This window comes from Amphiura filiformis, chromosome 16, assembly GCF_039555335.1.
Source record: "Amphiura filiformis chromosome 16, Afil_fr2py, whole genome shotgun sequence".
In the NCBI taxonomy this organism is placed as follows: Eukaryota; Metazoa; Echinodermata; class Ophiuroidea; order Amphilepidida; family Amphiuridae; genus Amphiura; species Amphiura filiformis.
In genome coordinates, this window is record NC_092643.1 from 14,567,410 (window position 1) to 14,591,087 (window position 23,678).

A 23,678-nucleotide genomic window follows, 5' to 3' on the forward strand; every position below is an offset into this window, starting at 1 on the left:
TGACATCACAAGCCATTTCACATGTGTCACCACCAACGTAGTTTACGTTATCATGTGCACGAGATGCAAGAAACTTTATATCGGTGAAACATGCCGTCGTCTTGCTGACAGATTTACGGAACATCTAAGATCAATCAGAATCAATCTTGACGGCTTCCCAGTAGCACGGCATTTCAACCATCCATCTATGTGCACCATTGCTGATATCAAAGTTGGCGGCGTCATTGCATCTAGAGGCTCCAACCAAGATCGTCTTGCTGCTGAGAACCGTCTCATCTTAAAGCTGGGAACGCTACAGCCACAAGGACTTAATACCAAATTTGAAATGTTTAATTTATAATTTATCTTTTCAGTATATATATTTTTTTATTTAACTCAGCATCTATCACAGCAAACTTATCTCCCGCGTGTTGATTTAACTTTTGCGTTTTCGCTCACGCGCGTTAGTTTTATGTCCGCGCGCGTACACGCATCCGCGTTTATTTGGTCTGCTTAACAACGTACGCGATATATTGTTTTGTTTTGTTTCGTTTCAAATATTTGGCATCACTTGATAAAGGACCATTGGTCCGAAACGTCGTGTGTTTATATTAAACCATTGTGTGTTTTATACAACAAACTGGTACTGTTTTTACTTATTATCTACGACTCTATATATATATATACACAGTAATAAATCAGAAAATACAAATATTAATTCTAAATGGAACATGAAAATTGTGAACAAATGGGAAAACATGTAAAATTCAGATGAAAAGACATATTGCACAGGTTTGATCAAAAACAAGTGCTTCAATTGGGCAATACTCATTGATCTACTATCAGCTGGGAGGCTATTCCACATCGAAAAGATGTTGATGTGCTGCTGGATACACTGGAACCATATGCGATACAACTAAGTGAAAAAAGTATCATATTTGCTTCGGATTTTCACTACCTGAAATGGTAGATTGAATACTTGTAAAGCCATGATGGGATTTGCTAAATATTGCGATCCTATAACATGTCAATATGTAGGGGCAGATCGAATGATGTTTTACCTTATGTACCTATAGATGAGGTGACATGTGTTTACATTTGATACGCCCTCTGTTGGTCTGTGATCAAAACTGTCAGGCAAAAAACACTATAGTTTACATGGAAGAAGTTAATTTTTATTCATTAACTTTGGTTTCAAAGCAAATAATACAAAAAATGGTATCAATCTTGTTTATAAATGCATCAAGCTATATACATAATATCACACAAAACTTCAAAGGTTTTTAAAAGTTGAGTTCTAAAGAGATTTATGTGATCTGTCATAGACACTTCTGTGTTATTTTGCCTGGCTTGAAACAACAGAGGGCGGTCTGAATGTAAACATGTGACATCATAGGTCACCTCATCTATACTGCTGGTTACACGCAGACACATGTAAACGCAAAAACCTTGCCATTTCAGTGTTTTATTAGACACTTTAAACCAAAATTGAAATGTTAAAACGTTTGTTTGTACAATAATAATATTTTTTCAGATATCAATGATTGCAACCCTAACCCGTGTCAAAATGAAGGTAGTTGTACAGATGGAGTAGATTCCTATACTTGTACATGTGCTGCTGGATACACTGGAACCATATGCGATACAAGTAAGTGAAAAAAGTATCATATTTGCTTCGGATTTTCACTATCTGAAACGGTAGATTGAATACTTGTAAAAACCTGATGTGATTGGCTAAATATCGCGATCCTATTGCATGTAAAATAAAGGGGCAGATCGAAAAGATGTTTTATCTGATGTACATATGCTGCTGGCTATACGCAGACACATGTGAACGCAAAACATTTGCCAATTCAGTGTTTGTACATTAATAATATTTTTTCAGACATCAATGATTGCAGCCAAAACCCATGTCAAAATGGAGGTAGCTGTACAGATGGAGTAGATTCCTATACCTGTACATGTACTGCTGGATACACTGGAACCATATGCGATAGGCCTACAAGTAAGTGAAAAAAGCACCCATTGTAGGTAGAACATTTATCTATTTATTTATTTATTTGAACTTTCTTTACCCAGGGTAGCTCCTTCAATGTCAAGCACTGATTTCCCAGGAGGCCCTGCAAAATTTACATTGTGAACAAGAAGCATATATATATACAGTAATAAAGCAGAAAATACAAATATTAATTATAAATGGAACATGAAAATTGTGAACAAATGGGAAAACATGTAAAATTCAGATGAAAAGACATATTACACGGGTTTTTATCAAAACAAGTGCTTAAATTGGGCAATACTCGTTGACTTAAAATTACATCTGCTATCAGCTGGGAGGCTATTCCACAATTTCGCAGCACGTGAATGAAAGGTTCTTTTACCTTCATTAATATTCCATGGTGTTTCAAAAAGAGCAAAGTTGGTTTGACTCCTGGTTCCTTTAGAGTGCGTATCATGCATAAAAGTGAGAAGAAAGGTAACCAGGAGCCATTCCTTTCAAGCATTTGAAGGCGAGTGTTGCCATATAGTTGAACCACCTATCATTTAATTTATTCCAATGAAGAGTACTCATCATGTCATCAATTGGTGTTCTGATATCAGCAGAAAGAATAATACGAGCAAGCCTATTATGAAGAATTTGGAGGGAGTTGGAGAGCTCAACAGAACAGTTAGACTAAACAATATTACAATAATCAAAATTAGGCATAACAATTGCATTAACAAGCATGATGAGGGTATCTTTTGGAATATAATGCTTGACACGTTTAATAACACCACATCGCTTAGAAATACAGGAAGACATAGTTCCAATATATGTGATTGCATTAATATGATCAGACCAAGCCATGATAGGATCATATGTAACACCAAGGTACTTTTAAGTACATCAACACGCTCTTGAACCAGTCAACAATTTTAGTTAAATTACATTGAAGCTTTGATTGAAGAGTAGAAAAGTCATTAGCAGTACATAGTAATCCACCAAAAAACGTTGACAACGTAAAGAAAGCAGCAAGTTTAAAAGCCCCCACCTCGGCTCACTTTTTGAAACTTGGTCCCATTTGTAAAAGATACTGATTTAATCTTTGTCATAATTATCAACTTAAAACATTTCCAGAAGTGTTATGTATCTTTAATGTGCCGATGCGATATTAAGTTGTTAGCATTCTGGAACGATCAGAAAGGTTAATATGTTGTTCTTGGCCAATATCATATATATGTTTTGTTTTATAATAATTATTAAGTTCATGACCAATGATTGAATTAAACGAATAACAAGTAGGCATGTTAATGGCAATGATGCTATTGTTTAAACGTTAAAATACCAATTTGCTGTTGATATTCAAAATGGGACCAAGTTTCAAAAAGTGAGCCGAGGTGGGGGCTTTTTAATCTTGCTGCTTTCTTTACGTTGTCAACGTTTTTTTGGTGGATTTTCTTTCTTTTTATGAATGTAGCCAAGCAGCTCTAAGCTTGGAAAGTAATCGGGTTACGAAGTACTCCATAAAACGAATAAAACGAAAAATAGATGTTTGAAATTATGTATCCTTGATTTATGACAGTAAATAATTTAATAAAACTTTATCAGCCGTTTATTTTAAAACTTGCTGGTCACTGCTACCGCGTGACTGTAATGTTAATAGGATACATATACATTTTAATATACTTTAATTATTCAAGGCAACTAAGAAAATGTAAATATGAACAACACATACCCAATGTTGACGATGCCAGCGAGACACAGAGTCAGTCCGATTAGCAAGGCTTATACTACGGAAGCGTCTAAGTGCCACGACTTAGCAAGATAATTATGTTTTAATGATTGTGGTTTTTAGGTTTTTTTAAATTTCTAGTTGGATATCCAAATTTCGCAGTTGATAGTTCTTTGTAGCCCTGCGGGGCAATCTAGTTGGATTTCCCTATTAAGCGGCGGTTGTTGGCTGTCTTTCGCGGTTTGTAGTTTTAATTTCCCTCATTCTTCATGCCCTACCCTCTATCGGGGGTTAATTTATAGTTAAGCTCGTTGGATAACTATACTTCGCGGTGTGTGGTTCTTTGTAGCCTGCGGGGCAATCTAGTTGGATATCCAAATTTCTCGGTTGATAGTTCTTTGTAGCCCTTCAGGGCAATCTAGTTAGATTTCCTATTAAGCGGCGGTTGTTGGCGGTCTTTCGCGGTTTGTAGTTTTATTTTCCCTCTTTCCTCATGCCCTACCCTCAATCGGGGGTTAATTTAGTTTAAGCTTGTTGGATAACTATACTTCGCGGTGTGTGGTTCTTTGTAGCCCTGCGGGGCAATCTAGTTGGATATCCAAATTTCGCAGTTGATAGTTATTTAGATTTATAGATCTAGTTGGATTTCCCTATTAAGCGGCGGTTGTTGGCGGTCTTTCGCGGTTTGTGGTTTTGATTTCCCTCATTCTTGATGCCCTACCCTCTATCGGGGTTAATTTATAGTTTAAGCTTGTTGGATAACTATACTTCACAGTGTGTGGTTTTTGAAGCCCTGCGGGGCAATATAGCTGGATGTTTCTATTGAGCGGCGGTTGTTGGTTGTCTTTCGCAGTTTGTGGTTTTAATTTGTTTGATATCCAAATTTCGCGATTTGTGGTTCTTTGTAGCCCTGCGGGCCAATCTAGTTGGATATCCCTAGTGTGCGGCGGTTTTTGGCGTTCTTTCGCGGTTTGTGGTTTTAATTTCTCTACTTGTTCAGGCCCTGGCCTCTATCGGTGGCTAATTTGTCTTTTAAACTGGTTGGATATCCATATTTCGCGGTTGGTGGTTCTTTGTAGCCCTGCGGGGCAATATAGTTTGACATCCCTATTGAGCGGCGGTTGTTGGCGGTCTTTCGCGATTTGTAGTTTTAATTTCCCTCATTCTTCAAGCCCTGCAGTCTCTAGGGGGGGGGGGGGGAATTTATAGCTTAAGCTTGTTGGATAACCCCGCGGGGCAATTTAGGTGGATATCCAAAATTCGCGGTTTGTGGTTCTTTGTAACCACGTGGTACAATCTAGTAGTTTGACATCCCTATTGAGCGGCGGTTGTTGGCGGTCTTTCGCGGTTTGTGATTTTAATTTCCCTTATTCTTCAAGCCCTGCTCTCTATCGAGGGTTAATTAAATAGCTTAATCTTGTTGGCTATCCAAATTTCGTGGCTTGTGGTTCTTTGCAGCCCTGTGGAAAATCTTGTTGCACATTCCTATAGGCTGTGCCAAGTTGTTCTGTGTGTCTGTGGTGGGGACAGTCCCTCCCTTCAATAGGCCTTTGTGTATTTTTGCCGCTTTGCTAATTTGTCTTTACGTATGACTTTAATGGCCTTCCATATTTGGTTGTCTCTTTTTGGATACGTTTTGTCCCTGCTGGCCTTCCATATTAGTGGAACAATTTTTCACACCTATAGAGTGTATGCAACAAACCAACCGGAACGGTATAACAATTGAAATGACAGTCATGTAGGAATACAGTTCTACGATAGCTGAAGATGACAGAGGGACAGGTCTCTAGATCGATTCAACAACCATTCATACATATTACATGTTTTATTGTCCTAGTCATGCGAATCGCCCCGTGGTAGGACAGACCTTTATTTAAATGAGAAAATATTGGTAACCTGATCTAGTTTCTTGTGTTATTCAGATTGTTGTGTTGTTCAGATTTAAATAAATAAAGAAAGTAATAAAGAGATTTCTTTTATTATTTGTTCTGCAAGCGGCTGCACTATAGGCCCTTAATATAATAAATAATAAACCTGAGAATGAAACATCTTGCTTTGATAAAATAAAATAATATCACAATAGCACTGGATGATTAAAATTGTGTTATCCTTGATTAATGACAATAAAAGTATTGTTTAATACAATATTGAAAAAAACAGTTGGTCATATCGGGTTTCGAACTCGGATCCCCGGATCCGGAGTCGAACGCCGAAACCATTGAGCTACGGGACTCCGATATAAATTGCTGTGTCGAAGTACATTATTTATTATATGAATGTGTGCATCGTCCGGAAAGAACAAAAGAATTGTGAAAAACTTGATTTTTTGGCGAATGGGGCTCAGAATTTTTATGTAGGGTATCTCAGAAAATGCTAGGGTATAATTGGAAGTAAATCTGAAAAAGTAGTGTGTAGGTGATTGCCCGCTAGTGCTGTAGCCTTGTCCAAAATTCTGGATCAGCATTATTTTCCACTAATTTTCGCTATGAAATACCGGGTGAAATGAAGCAAAAGTGTTTGTTTATTATTAAACAATGGTTGACTGTAGGATTGGTGTCCCTTTTTGAATTAATGAGTTGTCAAGATATTACATTTGGGACTCTAAATAACATTAAACATGGTTTTAGATACACTTTGTACCCAGCGAAAAATATCATAGAACAATAGAAGTCAAGTGTTTTAATGTTAGGTGTAAATATAGTCTCGCGGGAGCATCTTATTAGTCTTCTTTAACAGTCTTTTTTTTTAAAAACTTGCTGGTCACGGCTACCGCGTGACTCTAATGTGGTGTCATCGTCATACATAGTACATTTACAATCAACGCTATTAGAAAGACTATTTACAAGACTATTTATTATAAAAAGAAGCGGGCCTAAAATAGAGCCTTGAGGAATGCCAATATTATTGTTTTTAAAATCAGATAGTGTGGCATTAATGTTAACAGCTTGAGCTATATTACCAAGATAAGATTCAAACCACTCAAGTGTTGTACCTTTTATACCATTGTTGCTAAGTTTTCCAATTAAAAGAGAATGTTTAACACAATCAAAGGCCTTTTTGAGATCAAGAAATGTTTTTCAAAATGAAATCTTGAACATCATTCAGGGTAGTTGCTGTTGAATGATTGCTACGGAAACCAGATTGGTTCTCTGACAGAATACCCATAGAAGTTAAATAAGAATATAATTGATTATGAACAGCCCTTTCAATAATTTTGGAAATGAGAGGCAGGACAGAAATAGGCCTGTAATTTCCAACATCCAATTTATCACCTGCCTAAAAAATTGGGGTGACTTTAGCCAACTTCCAGTCTGTTGGATAAACAGATGTACTTAAAGAAAGATTACAAATATATGCTATAGAAAGACAAACATAAGGTGCAGTTAGCTTCAAAAACTTGACAATAAAACCATCCATACCAGATGACTTATTGTTTGGAATATCACAAATATGCTTATATACAAACTCTGGGGTAATATAACTAAAGTTAAAGTATTAGTATTAAAACTTGCTATTAACATTTACATCATCAAAATCTTTAGCAAGTGTAGCCCCTATTGAGGTAAAATAATCATTGAATACATTGGCAGTTTCTTTAAGAGAAGAATCCACTAGCAGTATCACTCTTCACAGTTGTGGTTGTTGATTTTTTAGACCAGAGTTTTTTAGAGTTTATACCTGCATTACTAGTGATGGAATCAGTATAAAATTTCTTTTTAAGAGTGTAACGCAAGTTATTTGCTTTATTACGATACATTTTTGCCATTTGCCAATCATGAGAATCATTTGTCTTATGAGCCTTACCATAATAGTAATCGCGATCTTTACAAACAGAGAAATTCACTGGTAATCCATTCAGGTTGAGAACCTTTTACGCGCTTCTCTCTAATAGTAGGGATGTCACAGTGGCTGCTCAATTATTCTGCCACACTGTGCATGCAAGCATAACAGTAAATTGAAAAGCGCGCGCATCAAAGTTGTTCAATTTTAACACACATCCATGTCGAAAAATTAATTTCCTCATATGTGCTATTTATCCCAATTGTTTGAATTTTTAATATATGGTGTGTGAAACCTTTTGTTTGACTACCATCGCGTCCATTGGGTCTTTTAAAAATAAACTTTGCTTCGTTTAAGAGCTACTACCTGTTTTTATGGATTGTTGAAGATCCCTCATAAATCAATAAATATAGACCTTTTGAAATAAAAAACAACTACCGCCATATAGCTGAAATACTAATCTTTCTTAGCATGTAAATTTTTTTTATCAATTGAAAGAACTTTGTATACATATGTGTGCAAACAAACCGCACCCTGATATCATATACGGTTTTCTATTTTCATCAATTTTGCATATTAATTAGCTTTAATTTGTCTGCAGATTGGCCGAAATTGATAAAATAGTATATTTGGTTAATTTTGTTATAATTATTTAATGATAGATTTTTAAATTTTGTTTTCTTTGACGAAGTCAGAAAAGATAGGCATTTAACCTGTGATACTTAAATTAACGCTGCTTTTCAAGCGTCCAAATAAACCTTCAAAATCTCGAAATGTGCCAATTTTGTGATTACTAGCGGTCACCCGTCTTTCGCGGTCAGGGTCTTTCGCGGTTGGTAAATTTTGTATATCTTGTGTACATGTAAATGTTTTATTTAATGTGATTAATGGTATGAGAGGAGATTATCATTTAGAACTTAGAAGTATAATATTTAGTATCTTTTCCATATAAATCAATGGCTTGAAATTAGATCATTGATCAAAGCAAGTCTTCTTGCCACCATATCATATCCACCGTGAGAAGTCTTGCCCCTGTGGGATGCTGGCCGCTCTGATATTTAAGATTTTTATGCATTTGTTTCTACAGTACTTTTTAGCCCATTTTGGACAAATTTGTTGTACCTTTTAGCTCATTTTTTATCATTTTCATCCAAGTTTGTCCCCCGCCTTGAAATGTACCTTGCTGCCCCCCCCCTCCTGCAAAAGTCCTGGCTACATCACTGAGCAGATGAAAACAATTTTATTCACATCCCTCTTGGCCCCCTGTGGCCTGCTGGCTGATCTGATATTTTAGATTTCTATGCATTTGTTGTACTTTTTATTTGTTAGCCCATTTTGGATAAATTTGTTATCTTTAGCCCATTTGTGACAACCCCCTCCCCCATGAAATTTGCCTTGCCCCTGCCCCCCCTCTCTCTCTCTGAAAAAGTCCTGGCTGCACCACTGTGCAGCTGAAACAATTTTATTCACATTTCCTTACACTCTATTTCATATAAAGTTATGCTCATACATTATGCTGATAACATAGCACTACCACAAAGCAGAGTAGGCCTATGCATGGTAAATAAAATTCAGTGGTTTGATAAGGCAAATAGGCAATTGGATCAGGACATTTAATATGAGATGTTGACAAAGGACATTTCAGCCTTTTGAGTAAATGTTGACAGTCACCCCATCATCTGTTCCTATGGGAAGTCTCAGTGAAATTGTTCAAAAGTCACCCATTTGGGCTACCTAACCACAGGTGTGGCAACCCTGATTAATTTGTCCTTCAAAAGTTTCACTTACAAACTAATTGAATAAACAAACACTCTACTGTTGACTATAGGTTCTCCATACATGCTAATGTTGATAAATTAGTTGAATAAACAATAGATGTTACTTGAGTTTCTACTGAGTTTGAGACAACAGGCATACTTCTACTGTGTCATGTAATAGTTGAGACTACAGGCATAATATCCTCACACCGATGACAGGATCTTCTCTGGTCAACATTAGTGTATTGTGTTGGCCTGAAAAGTTTTAGCATGCAGGTGCTCTGGTAGTGGCTTTGAAACTAATTAACATAATTTGACACCCTTAACGTAAACAAAACAAAATTGGACGTTTTATTGGGGTGCGGACAACTTTACTCTACGCAACGCAAAAATCCGTTTTCCGAAATAATGTAAAACGTAGAAGTTTTTAGCCTTACCAAGTCGCCAAACTCAGTAATTTATTATAGATAGCCATTTGTGGCAGATTTGCATTCCATTTATGAGCATCCTTAAATTGACACTACATCACAATGCATTGACCGATTTCAATTCGGTTTTTTGATTTTTGATGCTTTAATAAAGCTTATTCACGTAGAAACATTAAATAACGTGTTTTTGCTGCGCTTATTTTTGAGGTGATATGCCTACTTATAGGTGCATGGATATTACATGCATCATTAAACATTGATTTCCATGTGTCTAAAGCTACATTTACATCATTAATACTTTGTACATAGTTCCATTAGTGTTACTGATTTATTCACAAACTCTTGCTCATTTAAATTCCTATAGGATCTGCTTTTAGTAACCTTAGGAGTAAACTTAATTTGTTTCATCTTGCGAACAACATAACATACACGATAACTCGTGAAGGTAGGTATAAAATCATCATAAAAAGCATGATCGACTTAAGAAACCGTTTTCTCATTTTTTTAAAATATTTTGGTCTATTTCCGATTTTAGGCATCATTTTGTGCAAATAGGCGTTTGTGAATTGTAAAAAGTTCATTTTGATGCCTTATATGGCCAATATCTAAAAAAATAAGGCCAATATTAAAAAACTAAAAAAGTGGTTTTTGGAATGGTGCCTCAAAATTAAGAAAAAACAAAACAAAAATTTTTGGAAAGAGTATTTTTTTGTTATGATATACCGAACAAAATTTGGCAAAATTTACTTTTTTGTGATTTTCTTCATAATTGTTGTTTTACACCAAATCTGTGTTTATATTGAGATTCATTGATGTCTTGCTTTTATAAAAAAGTATACTTTCATATGTCTTGCGTGAATAATTACAAAGTTATGACACTTTTACTACAAGCATGTCTGAGAGTACACAGCAACCTTAAGTTTGGCACATCAATGCTTCTCATTTCAATAGGTTATAATAGGGGCTGTCAATCACTCGTGTCTGTCAATAAAGGCTGGATAAGTCAATTATATGGAACACCGGTGCTTCAAGTGTGCAATCTTACTCATGATTAGGCCTACATCAGGTCCGAACACAAATTTGCTGTCACTCTGGTCTACATTAATGTGACATTAAAATCCACTCCCTCTTCACCTCTCTCCTCTCGCTTTCTTCTCTTTCTAGTCTTTCTGTCTCTCCCCTCCCCAACTCTCACTTGTGTCATCTTTTGAATTATCTCGATATCTGAATTTTATTGGTTGTTGTATTTTCAAGTCTCTATTCTGCAAAGTTCCCCTTTACCCTTCTCCCCCTCTCACTGTTATATGTTGTTGTTGTTGTTTTTGTGTGTGGGTTGTTGTTTCTTGTATTTTTTGTTGTTTTTGTTTTTGTCATTTTTTTATTTTAAGGTTTTCTTGATTTATCTGTTTTTTCCTTGTGGTATTTTACTCTGCTACGCAATTTGCTAACTTTAGCAGTAGGCCTATGATCAACACCCTCGCCCTCCTCTCCTCTCCTATCTCATCCCCTCCATCCGTATCCGTTCATCTTCTCCTCTTATCCCCACCCTCTCCGCTCTACTACATCGCAATTTGCAACATGTTTAACAGCCTGGTCAATGAATGAAAAATAACATACATTTAAAATAGATTTGAGTCTGGCAATTTCGCCCAAAGCAATTATCAGATTACCAATTCCAATTGTTAGGCCAATGAATGAAATCATGACTAGGCGTAAGTGCACACAAGTAAATGAAGTAAAGCAGTAGGCCTATGCAGACTTTTTATTATACGTAAAATATTGTATGTAACATATCTACGTTATTTAATCTATTGCCATTCTATTTCCAGTAATGTTTAAGTTCTAACGAATGTTTGATGAGTTTTGAGTTTACCTGGAGTTTTGAAGTCAGAAATTTACATTACTTACAAAATCGAATACGAATATTCACTTGCTTCAAGTTATTAGTAAGTTACAAAAGGCTAGAATAAAAGATTGGTCACACCTAGGAGGCTAACACTTCAGAATAACAATGGCATACGAAAACGGAAACGAATACGAAAACAAACTGAAAAGATAAAAAGACCCTAAAGACAATGAAAGAAGAATATAAAAGTTGAAAAAAAAAAAACAGGTCTACTACTGTCAGCATAAAGGGTTTTGTTGTCTATGTTTTTAAATTTTAATGCAAAATGAAGTCTTTCTACATCGTTTAGTTTTTCCACTTCCTCTTTTCATATTTTTCTTCTGCCAATTTCTTCTTCCCGTATTAGTATGAGCATTTCTTCTACCCTTAATCATAACCCCGTACCCGTGACCCTTCCATGTACCCTGTTGTCCTCCTTTCTTTTTCTTTCTATCCGTATTATCATCCCGGGGGGGGGTTCTTCGAAAAAAATTTACGGGGATGTGCCACGCAGACTTTCGGATGCTGACTTTCTCTATTCCTACTTTTTGCTGTTTTTGCCACCCATCAGTATACCAACTTTTCACAAAATACACCCAAAAAGCACCCAAATTTGCCCTAATTGGCCGCTTTTAGGGGCATTTTTGCCCAAATGCGCCCAATTGGGCGCATTGGTCTTCACTGAAAACCCACCCATCGATATACCAAAATTGCTGAAAAGGTACCCCAAAACCGTGGCACATCCCCGTACACCTTCAACCAGGGAGAACCCCCTCCGGATTATCTTGTCCACTGGTTTCTGGCCACTGGCTCTGCGTGTTGCAGTGACGCGCTTGGTTGGCAACCGATTTTCATAACTGTTTTGCAGCCAATTCTTGACTGTTTTCAACCAAATAAAGTGCATTGCATTTCTCGTGTTTTCCTCGATCTCCCGTATGAATTTGGTGACATTTGAATCGAAACTGACGGAGCCTTTCGATCTTCATACATGTTATACCTACAAACAAACCCACAAACATACAACTTTTCCCTATGAATAGTAAGATTATGAAATGCGCGTAAGTTGGGGTATGTGGTGTTTTAGTGACCACTACCTGAACCAACTAATTTCTAATTCAACATTTGTATTATGATTCCAAGGGGAGAGCGAGTTGGTGCATCGGTAGTTCCCTCGCCTTACACCACTGAGGTCCCGGGTTTAAACCCCAGCCGTGCCCAAGGACTGTATGTACACTTGGTTTATCCCGATTCCATGCTCGCACTCGCAGGTTTTCTCCGCGATCTCCGGTTTCCTCCTGCTTTCAAAAATCGGTGATTAGTTGTTTGGTTATCAAAAACTTCCTTCAACCAATGGAATTTGGGGAGCTGCACAGTTAATTGGTGGATGTAGTACAATCTAAGTGCGGATAGGTTTGCGCTGCAACCGGTCGCGGCCTAGTTGATCTGATTGTGATGATTCACCATGGCAGCGAAATTACAGCGCTTTGAGTCCTCTAAGATTTTGGAAAAGGCACTATATAAATCTACAATTTATTTATTTTTTATTTCATATGGTGTACTCCCAACTCGTGTGCAATTTGAAACTTATATAACATTCTGTTTTTGAGTTATGAGACAAAAACGAAATTTTGAGCCATAATGTTGTTGTTGTTGTAATTACGAAACGTGTGTAATTTAGCATAGGGGGTGTTTTCAGTGACCACTCCCTAAATAAACAATTTCTTTATCAACAATATTATTATGATTCAAAAGGATATTATCTACTCCGAAATCGTGTGTCATTATGAAACTCATACGACATTCCGTTTTTAAGTTATGAGACAACAACGAAATTTAGATGTAATATTTTGCATTCGGCACAGACAATCTTGGAATTAAGTCTGGGAACGCTTGCGTGTATAGAACGGAAAACTGTCACCCCCTCTCCCGTGCAATGTTGAAAAATGACAATGTCTTCAGCGGTTTTCCAATGTGTTCCAACATTTAAGGGTAGATCATTGTTGTAGATGTCATGTTTGTTACCAAACACGATATACGTCATTATACGACAGAGCGTGTCAAGCGTTCCAAGTACTTTTTCCCCCTAGATTGTAACTTTAAATTGACGTGGAATATACGGAGATGGATTGATTGGTTTGATCGACTGAAGAATTTAATGATGATGTTGAAGATGCTGATGACGAAGACGATGATGTCGGCGACGAAGATAACGATGGTGAGGAAGAGGAGGATTGCGATGACGATATAATAAAGGTGATGACGAAGATGATGATGAGAACGAATAACGATGGTGATGATGGTGATGCTGCTGATGACAATGACGACTATAACGATGGTGATGATGATAACGATGAGATGACGGTCATTGAATTATGATGCTGACAACGATAAAGAGGACAACGATGAGGTTGTGTCCGGGGGTTGTGTATAATGAGGATGACGATGAAGACGCTAATACTGAGGAAGAATGTAATGACATCACCCATGTCGTCCATCGTCATCATCAACAGCATCTGCAGCATCATTAATTTTTCATATTCAAATTTATTGTGTTGTGTTATTACATTCATTTTCTTATAGATCCATCCCTGTATAACAGCACAGATTTTTGGGACCCGCCGCCAATATTTGGTGATAGAGCAACTTGTTGTCCTCGAAGTTGCTATGCATGTGGTAAGAAACGCTTGAAGTTAGCTTAAATGTGTTTGAAGTGACAGTGGCGATTATATGATATAAAGCATAATAGGGACGCTATCTTTGCATCTTTGATAAACAAACTACCCGCATAAAATACAGCGATTCATTTCTTTAAATTTCATGTCTCAAATAAGATTCTTACATTTATCTGGATAATTGAAGACCGAATTAAAGACTAGTTTGCGTCTGACGTCGAGGCAAAGGCGCGGCGTGATTGGTTGCTGACCTGCGCAGAATGGCATTTTTGGAGTGGTTGACAGGACGTCATACACAAACAAGGCGGCGGATGACATGATCGAGCCGGCAACTCGTGAAACCGCCCGGCCGTATGGCATTTTCCAATATAGTCGGTTAGTTTTGTGGGGTTCATTATCGAACCCCAACGGTTTTAGCTTGTATTTGTATTATTTATCAACATAGGCCTATTTGTTTGTGATATTTCAAGCGTTTTAAAATTTCAAAATAATCCCATTCAATTACACGGTTGACGATGAAAATTTACTGATTTTAGAGAATGCAATGCGGCCACCACAAACTATCCTTTTTATTTCAGTGTTTCTAGATGTTTATAGAATCGGCAAAATGTTTGCCTGCTTTTGATGACGTCACCAAACTCCAAATATTTTGGTTTGCCGGTTAATTTAATAGCCCCCTCGTCCTTGTTCATGGTGTTATTGACCTACTAGTGGCCTAATGTATTTAAAAAATGAAGAAATTTAATATAATTGTCTGCAAAGACACCTGTCAAATTCAGAGATAACCTTGTCACCGTTTAATTTGATAACCAGGCAGGTTTGGCTTACCCCAGAAGAACTGACCTGGCGGGGCTTCCTCTTTAATTCATATAATCATATTCTTTTCCGTTTCATTACTCCAGGTTGTGACAGCAGCATTGTATGCCATAATGACGGTACTTTAGCAAAGATAGAAGGGGAGTCCTGGCAGGTTGGTATCTGCCGTTGCTTTTGCAAGTTTCCGTGGAGTGGCGCTACCTGTGACGGTATTATTATTATTAGTTATTTTTTATTCCTATTAATTATTTATTTTTATGGGAATGGTTATTACCTGGCATAGACCATTCGTATGTACATGGCACTTTTCGGCCGAGGAAGAGAAGGGTATTACGTGCAGTGGCGTACCGTGGCCGCCCAACCCCGGGGGGCTGAAGAAGAAACAATTTTGCCGCCCCTTCCTTAACATCCCGAAAAGGTTGACCCAATTTTTTTCACGGTCGTTTGAAAAAGTGAAGAGCAAAAAAAAATTTAAAAAAAGGATTTAAGGCGCTAGCGCCCTAAAAGCAACATTTTTTCAAAATTTTATATGCTTTTTCAATTTTTGCGCCCTTTTTATGGGCTAATTCGTTTTGCCGCCCCTTCGTTTTTCCGCCCCTGTTTTTGCCGCCCCTTCTTCTTCCGCCGCCCCTTCGTTTTTGCCGCCCCTACTTTGACCCCGGGGCTGGCGCCCCAAAGCCCCCCCAAAAAAAAAAATACGCGCATGAGTCGTGATTATAAAATAACGAAAGTGATGTCAAGAAGGGCGTGATATCGATACACAATCCACCAACGGCAGAAAAATGCCAATTATAGGAATGGTATAATAGATTCCTTTAATGGTCAGTTTCTGTACGAGAATTTTTGCATTTACACGAGAATGAAAATGGATGGGAGTATAAGATCAATAAGTGCAAGGTTTGTTTCGATGGTCTATGATGTATCTGAGTCACGGCCTGAGGAGGGAGGATTTTGACCACATAGAACGTGTACGTGCAGACAACCCGGTCGAAAATCTGTCATTAGCGTAATTATTGTATAGAATTATCGTATGGTAATAATTTGCACGTTATGTGAATCTTGATCCACACAGAATGCAACTTGGAATGTGAAAATGGAGGAACTTTAGACGAATCCTCGTGTCAATGTTTGTGCAGTGGGTGGACTGGATATAACTGTGCAGGTGAGAAGAATTGGTGGTTAAGTATTTGTCACAAACTTTGGAGAAACTCCACTGAAGTGTCTTAACAAAGCATTTGCTAGTAAGTTTCTTTGGTAGCTGCTAGTAGCTGGTATTGGTTAACTTTAATTCTAAATTTTAGAATTAACCCACGACAAACGGCATATTTTGTATGTTTATAACATATATGTCAAGGTATTTTGTCAATATTTTGATGGTGTTTTTTTTATAGATCCATGTGTACAAACATCTAGACTTTGTAACTCCGATGCAGCACGTGATCACTGCGATGACCCTGCAATATACAAGTACTGTCCACGGTTATGTGGAAGATGCGGTGGTAAGCAACTTTTTAACTTACTTTTTTTAAAGTGTAAAAACTTTGTAACACTTTTACAAAAAACGAAATCTTCATTAGCATTTAAATCGCCCTGTATTCGCTCTTTAGAATTAGAAACAAATTGGAGAAGTTATTAACCTGAAAATTCGCGGAGTGTATTAACTGTGCACAATTCCACTGGCGCGCAAAAAAGCAAAAAAAAAAAACAACAAAAAAAACATTATACAATATTGAATGTTTATGAGTACAATGGTAAGAATATTTTTATGAGGTGAAATATTGACTGTTCCATTCAACGAAGCTTTGCCGAGTTGAATGCAGTAATCAGTTCATATATCACCGAATGATGATATTCTTTACAGTGAAGGAATAAAAACATTCAATATTTGTTTTTTATAACTCATATAAAATTCCTTATCTTCCACTTAATTTTATAAAGAACCAGGAAAAAACAAAATGAATTACAAAAATATTACAAACTGTATTTATTTTAGAAGCGACACCCACACCTATAATTGGCGAGTCGAGGTGGTCACCGTTCGCGATATACGCCCGCGTCTGTCAGCGTTGCCATGGTAGCTGCTCGCCAGTGCAATGGAAAATGAACTATTGCACTGGCGCGGAGTGCAATAGTCTTTTTCTATAAATAGCAAAAATATTCAATAGTAATTGACCAATCAAATCAATCAAATGATAAGAATCTTTGTATGAGTATGATATATATATAAGGTGTATCAGATAAAATTTGTCGGTTTCTAAACCGTTCAGGGGTCCAAACATACTACTCTAGGTCGGCCAAATTAAGAGACATCCTAAGCCACCCAAAAGATCCTCTGCCCAAGGATCGTGCACCATGTGTGTACTCTATACCTGCAGTCAGTGTGGTGAGCAATGCACAGGCCAAACCAAACAACCACTAAAAGATCAGAATATATGAACACCGAAGAGCCACAAAGCAAAAGAAGAGGGCTCGGCAATAGTTTGTAAAGAAGGCCATGAACCTCTCTGGTATGAAACAACAAAACTAGCACCAGTTGCCCACTTGGGGATGAGGTTGACCCGTGAAGCGTTGGAAATAAGAGTTAACGAAACTTATACTATCAATAGGAATGACGGCAAAGACATCAGTCGTATGTGGCGCTTTCTATTTTCAAACAACCAATCACAAAGCCGCTAATCTTTACCACGTCCGCAATGAAGTGATATATACGCTCATCGCGCATACAATCAATCGATGTCCGGCAAGGCCCGCAGAGCTGGTATAGTATTTGTTCGCAGGCAACTCAACCCAAACCTCCACGTGGTGTCGGATGGGTAACGCAAACTTGGGCAATGGGGAATTAGACTCGATCCTCCAGTCCTCGAATACTCACGCACGGCCGCTCCACTGTGCTAAGCAACGTGAAGGATTGTGGGTAAAAAAGGCGCCGCCATTAGAGGCCAGAAGGATTCAGGCTAATGGGGAACGGGCTTGGTTGCGAGGAAGTCAAGCTAGCGGAGGATCATGTAAAGTTTTGACCACGTTCTAGCCCTCGCTGACTCAGGCTGGTGTGGCTCTGAAGAGATACCGTTTGTTTTTTAAGAAGACTGCAAGAGAACTTACATTTAAATCACCAAACGAGTTTACGAGAAGCATATACAACGTGGCAGCAAGCTAAAAGGAAATAACTAAGATGCAGTGAAGCATATAACATTTTGTGACTGAATGAAGATATACAGGTGCAATTTGACAAAGGAGTGAGTACTGGCGCAAATAACCTTTTGAGTTGAAAGCGCCATTCAAATTTACAAAACAAAAACAAAAAAACAAAAAAAAAAAACAATCAATCAATCGTCGGTCCGTTCCTGGTAAGCCGTATACTTCTATTACAGTATATGCAGTCTACGTGTTTTCTGTTGACAAAGGGCAGTCTTCAGTGAACGGCTCTCTTCAGAGTCACCAAACCTTTAAATTTAGCAGATAGGCGAGGTGTGCTTGTTTTCTGATGGCAAGGGGCAGTCTTCAGTAAACGGCTCTTTTTAGAGCCACCAAACCTTTAATTTAGCAGATAGGCGAGGTCTGCTTGTTTTCTGTAGACAACTCGCTACTATTATGTCTTGTCTTACTTTATCGTTGTCTACGAATTGTGTCTCTTCATTAAAGGATGTGTCCGGCAATCATAACATTATGCCTTAATGTTAGAGAAATAATTATCAAGCACGAATCACATGGTTTTATTTAAAACAAACTCATATTGACAACATTGTTGGGATAAGTACTGGGATAATGATTGCAGGAGGGGACAGAATTAGAGAATAAACGATAGGAATTTTTGTTTTTACTATCCTCTACCGTGTGATAGACGACAGGCAGGTCCAATATTTTGAGGAGTGGATGCCGGTATCCACTACGACAAAAAATATTGGACCTGCCTGTCGTCTATCATAGGTAGAGGAAAGTAAAAACAAAAATTCCTATCGTTTATTCTCATTCTTAAGTTGAATTTATACTTAATCGCTTTTGCAGAAAAGCGATTTTCACGCGTGCTCAATGTTTACTTACATTTGCAGAGCGTCAAGCCGATCAATCGATTCAAATCGCCGAGGCAAAAACGACGTCGCTTTTGCAAGTTGAAGAAATCTCAACTTCCCTGCGATATCGCTTGACACGTGAATGCGTCAACCAATCATAAACAACCATCTTGTCTTGTCTTGTACGTTACTGCTCAACGCTCCAGTTGAAACTAATCAAGTTGGAGCCACACGAGTAGGTTGGTGGGCGTGCTTGTGATTGATGGTTTATTGGAGGTAGTGGATGGTTACTGCTTCTTTGAAGTTGCTTGGATCTTGAATATCTGTAAGTTGCTCTGGTAGTTGATTCCAATCACGGACTGTTTGTGGCAGGTATGAATGAAGATAACAGTTTTTGTTGGCACTTACGGCAATGAAACAATTTTTGTTGGAATGGCGAGAGTGACGACGAACCGGGTGCAGCAGTGTTTGCACCGGGACCGCCAGGAGACCCCCCCCCCCCTTGCCTTGTGGAAGTTTGTGAGTCTTGCAATTTTTCTACGTTGTGATATGGGTTCGATACCTGCAACTCGGACATCATGTCCGTAACACTTGAAAAACGACCATAGTCGTTCATGATGAATCTGACAGCCCTCCTCTGTACAGATTCCAGCTTGTCTATGAGATCAGAGGATGATTTAAGCACTTCCCATCACGCCACTGTGTTGACTTGCGGTTAGCACAGCTGTGTGAGTGAACATGACACCACTGCTCGCACATTGCATTGACGGGCATGGTTAAATTTGAATTTGGACTGATATATTTACAATAAAAACGCATTCAAAATGCTAGTCGATTTCACATTTTATGTTACCTACAGAAGGTGTGAATATTATCCTTTATGCATACATCACTTTTGTTCTGAAATCGACCAAGTAATAATGACACACGCACAATTCTTAAACAACATCTTTTGAAAAGTAAAGTGGCAGTTGAAACTCTAGTGATAACACGTTTGCAGTGCATGATGGGGCTTCCTTAAATCATCCTCTGCTATGAGATTTTGAGTGAATGGATCACAGACAGAAGCACTATATTCAAGAGATGGCCTAACGAAGGTTTTATAAGCTATGGTTTTGATTTTCCTACTACATGATTTGAGATTCCTGCGGACGAAGCCAAGTGTACGATTTGCTTTAGCTGAAATACGACATATGTGACGTGATCAAGCAAAATCAGTCGGAACTCGGTGATATTAAATTGTCAGTTTCTTATAGGATAGTATATAAAACCATTTACAAAGCTGGACTTTGCAGAAAACCCCATTAAAATTGAACAACCAGTTCCAAAGATATGAGCAATTAAAGAATTTCCAAAACAATAGGAAACAAAAGGAAATAGTTCCTTTGTTTGGCTATATCTCAAAATCAATATTTCCGAGTTCCGACTGATTTTGCTTGATCGCATCACATATGTGTTCACTCCATTATAAATCATTTGAGATATCAACACCTAGCCTAGATAGCAATGGTGTGAAGTTTCCTGAAGCTGAGTATTGTTTAATGTGTAAGTGAACTGGTGAGGAGATCTGGCCTGAGTTATATGCATCACATAACATTTTTTACTGTTAAAAAGCTCATTTGCCAGTGATCTTGCCACTCTGTTAACTTATTCAGATCCTGTTGAAGGTTTTCTGCATCAAATGAGTTCTTAATGGGCGATACAATACACAATCGTCAGCAAAGAGCCGGATGCTAGAAGAGATGTTATCTGGGAGATCGTTTATAAAAATCAAAAACCAGAGAGGGCCTGTCACAGTTCCTTGAGGAACACTGGAGATCACATTAGCCCAATCTGAACACTCACCATTGATCCTGACTCTTTGCTGTCGATTTGTGAGGAATGATTTCACCCATTCATAAATTTTACCTCTAATGCCATAGTTGAATATTTTGGCAAGCAGGCGTTTGTGGGGAACTTTATCAAATGCCTTTTTAAAGTCCATTACTATCAAATCTGTTTGAATACTTCTCTCTGCTGTTGAGGTGAGATCTTGCATGGTATTTATTAATTGCGACTCATAAGAGTATCCTTTCCTGAAACCGTGTTGCTCTTCCTTAAGCAAGTTATATCTGGATCTATTATTTTGCTAATTAATTTACCTCTCTCGATTATTAATTTTTGGTGATGAATTAATTCAAAGAAGTAATTATTGACAGCAACTGATGTTTTAAAAATGTATTTTGTGGCATTTAGAATATTTTAATTGTCGTCTGCAATAGCTATCGCCGTGATAATTATAAATGCAAAAGCGACGAGCGATGCATCGCAAAATTCGGCGATTGCCCATCGCTTTTCAAAAGCGTTTAATCGCAATCGCTCGGCGATTGAGTATAAATTCAGCTTAAAGCGCCCGTCATACTTTCCTGCCGCTTGCCGCTAAGGCAAGCGGCAGGGCGTTTCAACCAATGACAAGCCTTTATTGTGTCCATTTGTCTGCAATGCGCGTGCGCCACGCCGCTCAGCGGCAAGCGGCAGGGTAGTATGAAACCAGCATTAGTCAGTTCAATATTATTTTAATAACTGTAAACAATTTTTTACAGCAAAAACTAATCGTCTACTAGTTGTCTACGGCCTGATAGACGGCACCCGAAATCATGCGATTGTCCAATCAGCTTATGTGTCTACAAACTAGACCACTCCCACTGACTAAGAATCTATTCAAATTGGCTGTGGGAACCAGAGGGTTAGCAATGACCATATTCCTTCTCTTACAGAATTCCACAGCTTTTCTCCCCAATTATTCCAAAATCACCCGATTTATTACCACCTTTGCCGTTTCCCACAACGGCATTGGGCTATTCCAGTTAAACTATTTTTAACTCATACAAAGATTCTTATCATTTGATTGGTCAATTACTATTGAATATTTTTGCTGCTATTGCACTCCGGGACAGTGCAATAGTCCATTTCCATGGCACTGGCGCGTAGCTACCATGGCAACGCTGACGGACACTGGCGTATATATCGCGAACGGTGACCACCTCGACTCGTCAATTACAGGTGTGGGTGTCGCTTCTAAAATGAATACAGTTTGTAATATTTTTGTAATTTAGTTTGTTTTCCTGGTGATTTATAAAATTAAGTGAAATATAAAGAATTTCATATGAGATATATAAAACAAATATTGAATGTTTTTATTCGTTCAATGGAAATATTTTCATTCGGTGAAATGAACTGTTCCATTCAACTCGGCAAAGCCTCGTTAAATGGAACAGTCCATCAATATTTGTATAATATACATTGTACTAAGTTTTATAAGGAGTGCAATAGCAGTTTGACTAATAAATTAGTTTATAGTTATAGTCTCATTTTGAGCCTCGTCGATTTTTTTTGTAATCTATTTTATTTTCTACGTTTCAGGCGCAGATTGAACTTCAGGATATGTGTTGCTTCTACTTGCGAAACGAAACCAGGAGAACATACTATTTTGTTATTGTATCAGAGAAAGCAGGGGGGACCCTGACAAAAAATGAAAAAGACAATCTGGAGGGCAAATGAAAAGAAAAGGGGCAGGGAGCCCCTTTTCCACCCAAATTCACCCCAATAATGGGTCAAAATAGCAAACTATTTTTGACCAAGAAAACTGGCTAGGCCATACACATCTATAACTTTTCTTTTTAACCCATTTTATACACGGGAAAAAATCCTGTGATTTTTAATATTTTTATAACAAAATTCACTATTTTTTACAAAATTGTTACTATTTTTTTGATGGAAATTAATGTTGTTGTTTTTTTCATTTTGGGCGTTTTTATACTACCCTAAATGTGTACGTCCATTGCTTAAAAAACATATTTTTTACATTTGTTTTGTTTTTTAAACACGCATGATATCCACTTCGTAATCATACAAGCGCTCTCTTGAGCTATGCCAAACATTATTTAGCCTATACAGTTCACACAATTCAGAAATGAATAAATAATTCCATACTACTACTTTGTCTTGTATTTTATCGTTTGATTATCCGAATTGTGTCTCTTCATTAATATTCATAAGAATAAACGCTTGAAGTTGGGGGGGGGGGTATGCCTAATTTACACCAACAAAATGCATTATCAATATTAAGTCGAGTAGCTTGCTCCCGAGCTTGATGTTCCCACAACTTGTCCTGACTAAGTCTTATTTGGCATCTCTTTTTTGTTTATTTTTAAATATTTTTCCTCAATCTGCAACTAATGAAAATAACATGGGAAGCTTGTCCTTTTGTTGTTGTCAATTGTCATTGTTGTTTTTGTTCGTTCGGTTTTGTCCTTTTGGGTTTGTCCTTTTTGGTTTAGCTGGAATTTAGCTGGAATAGCCCAATGCCATTGTGGGAAACGGCAAAGATGGTAATGAAGCTGGTGATTGGGGAGAAAAGCTGTGGAATTCTGTTAGAGAAGGAATAATGGTCATTGCCAACCCTCTGGTTCCCACAGCCAATCATAATAGAAGGCATTACGCCTGGAAGAAACCAGGGGACACCGAAAGATGCCAAATAAGACTTTTTTCAATCTTTCGACAGCCATGGTGTTACTACGCTATGGCATGGTCTATACATTGGTCCTGTTCAGAGCTTTTATCAGTTGCCGTCATTTGTAGTCTTTGGTATATTATGTT

The 23,678-nt window shown here is 37.7% G+C and overlaps 1 protein-coding gene across 5 annotated transcripts in view; it reads left to right on the forward strand.

Annotated features, from left to right (window-relative positions):
* LOC140135607 (uncharacterized) overlaps positions 1-23,011 on the forward strand; it is a 65,371-nt gene extending 42,360 nt beyond the window's left edge. For 3 of the 5 annotated variants that reach the window (XM_072157153.1, XM_072157152.1, XM_072157155.1), the window contains 7 exons: positions 1,514-1,627; positions 1,865-1,984; positions 14,123-14,215; positions 15,117-15,239; positions 16,103-16,192; positions 16,422-16,529; positions 22,443-23,011. In XM_072157153.1, coding sequence (XP_072013254.1) covers positions 1,514-1,627; positions 1,865-1,984; positions 14,123-14,215; positions 15,117-15,239; positions 16,103-16,192; positions 16,422-16,529; positions 22,443-22,453 — 659 coding nt within the window. In that variant the 3' untranslated portion in view covers positions 22,454-23,011. The remainder of the gene's footprint in view (positions 1-1,513; positions 1,628-1,864; positions 1,985-14,122; positions 14,216-15,116; positions 15,240-16,102; positions 16,193-16,421; positions 16,530-22,442) is intronic. The other 2 variants (XM_072157154.1, XM_072157156.1) reach the window with 2 other exon arrangements.
* The last annotated feature ends 667 nt before the right edge of the window (positions 23,012-23,678 follow it).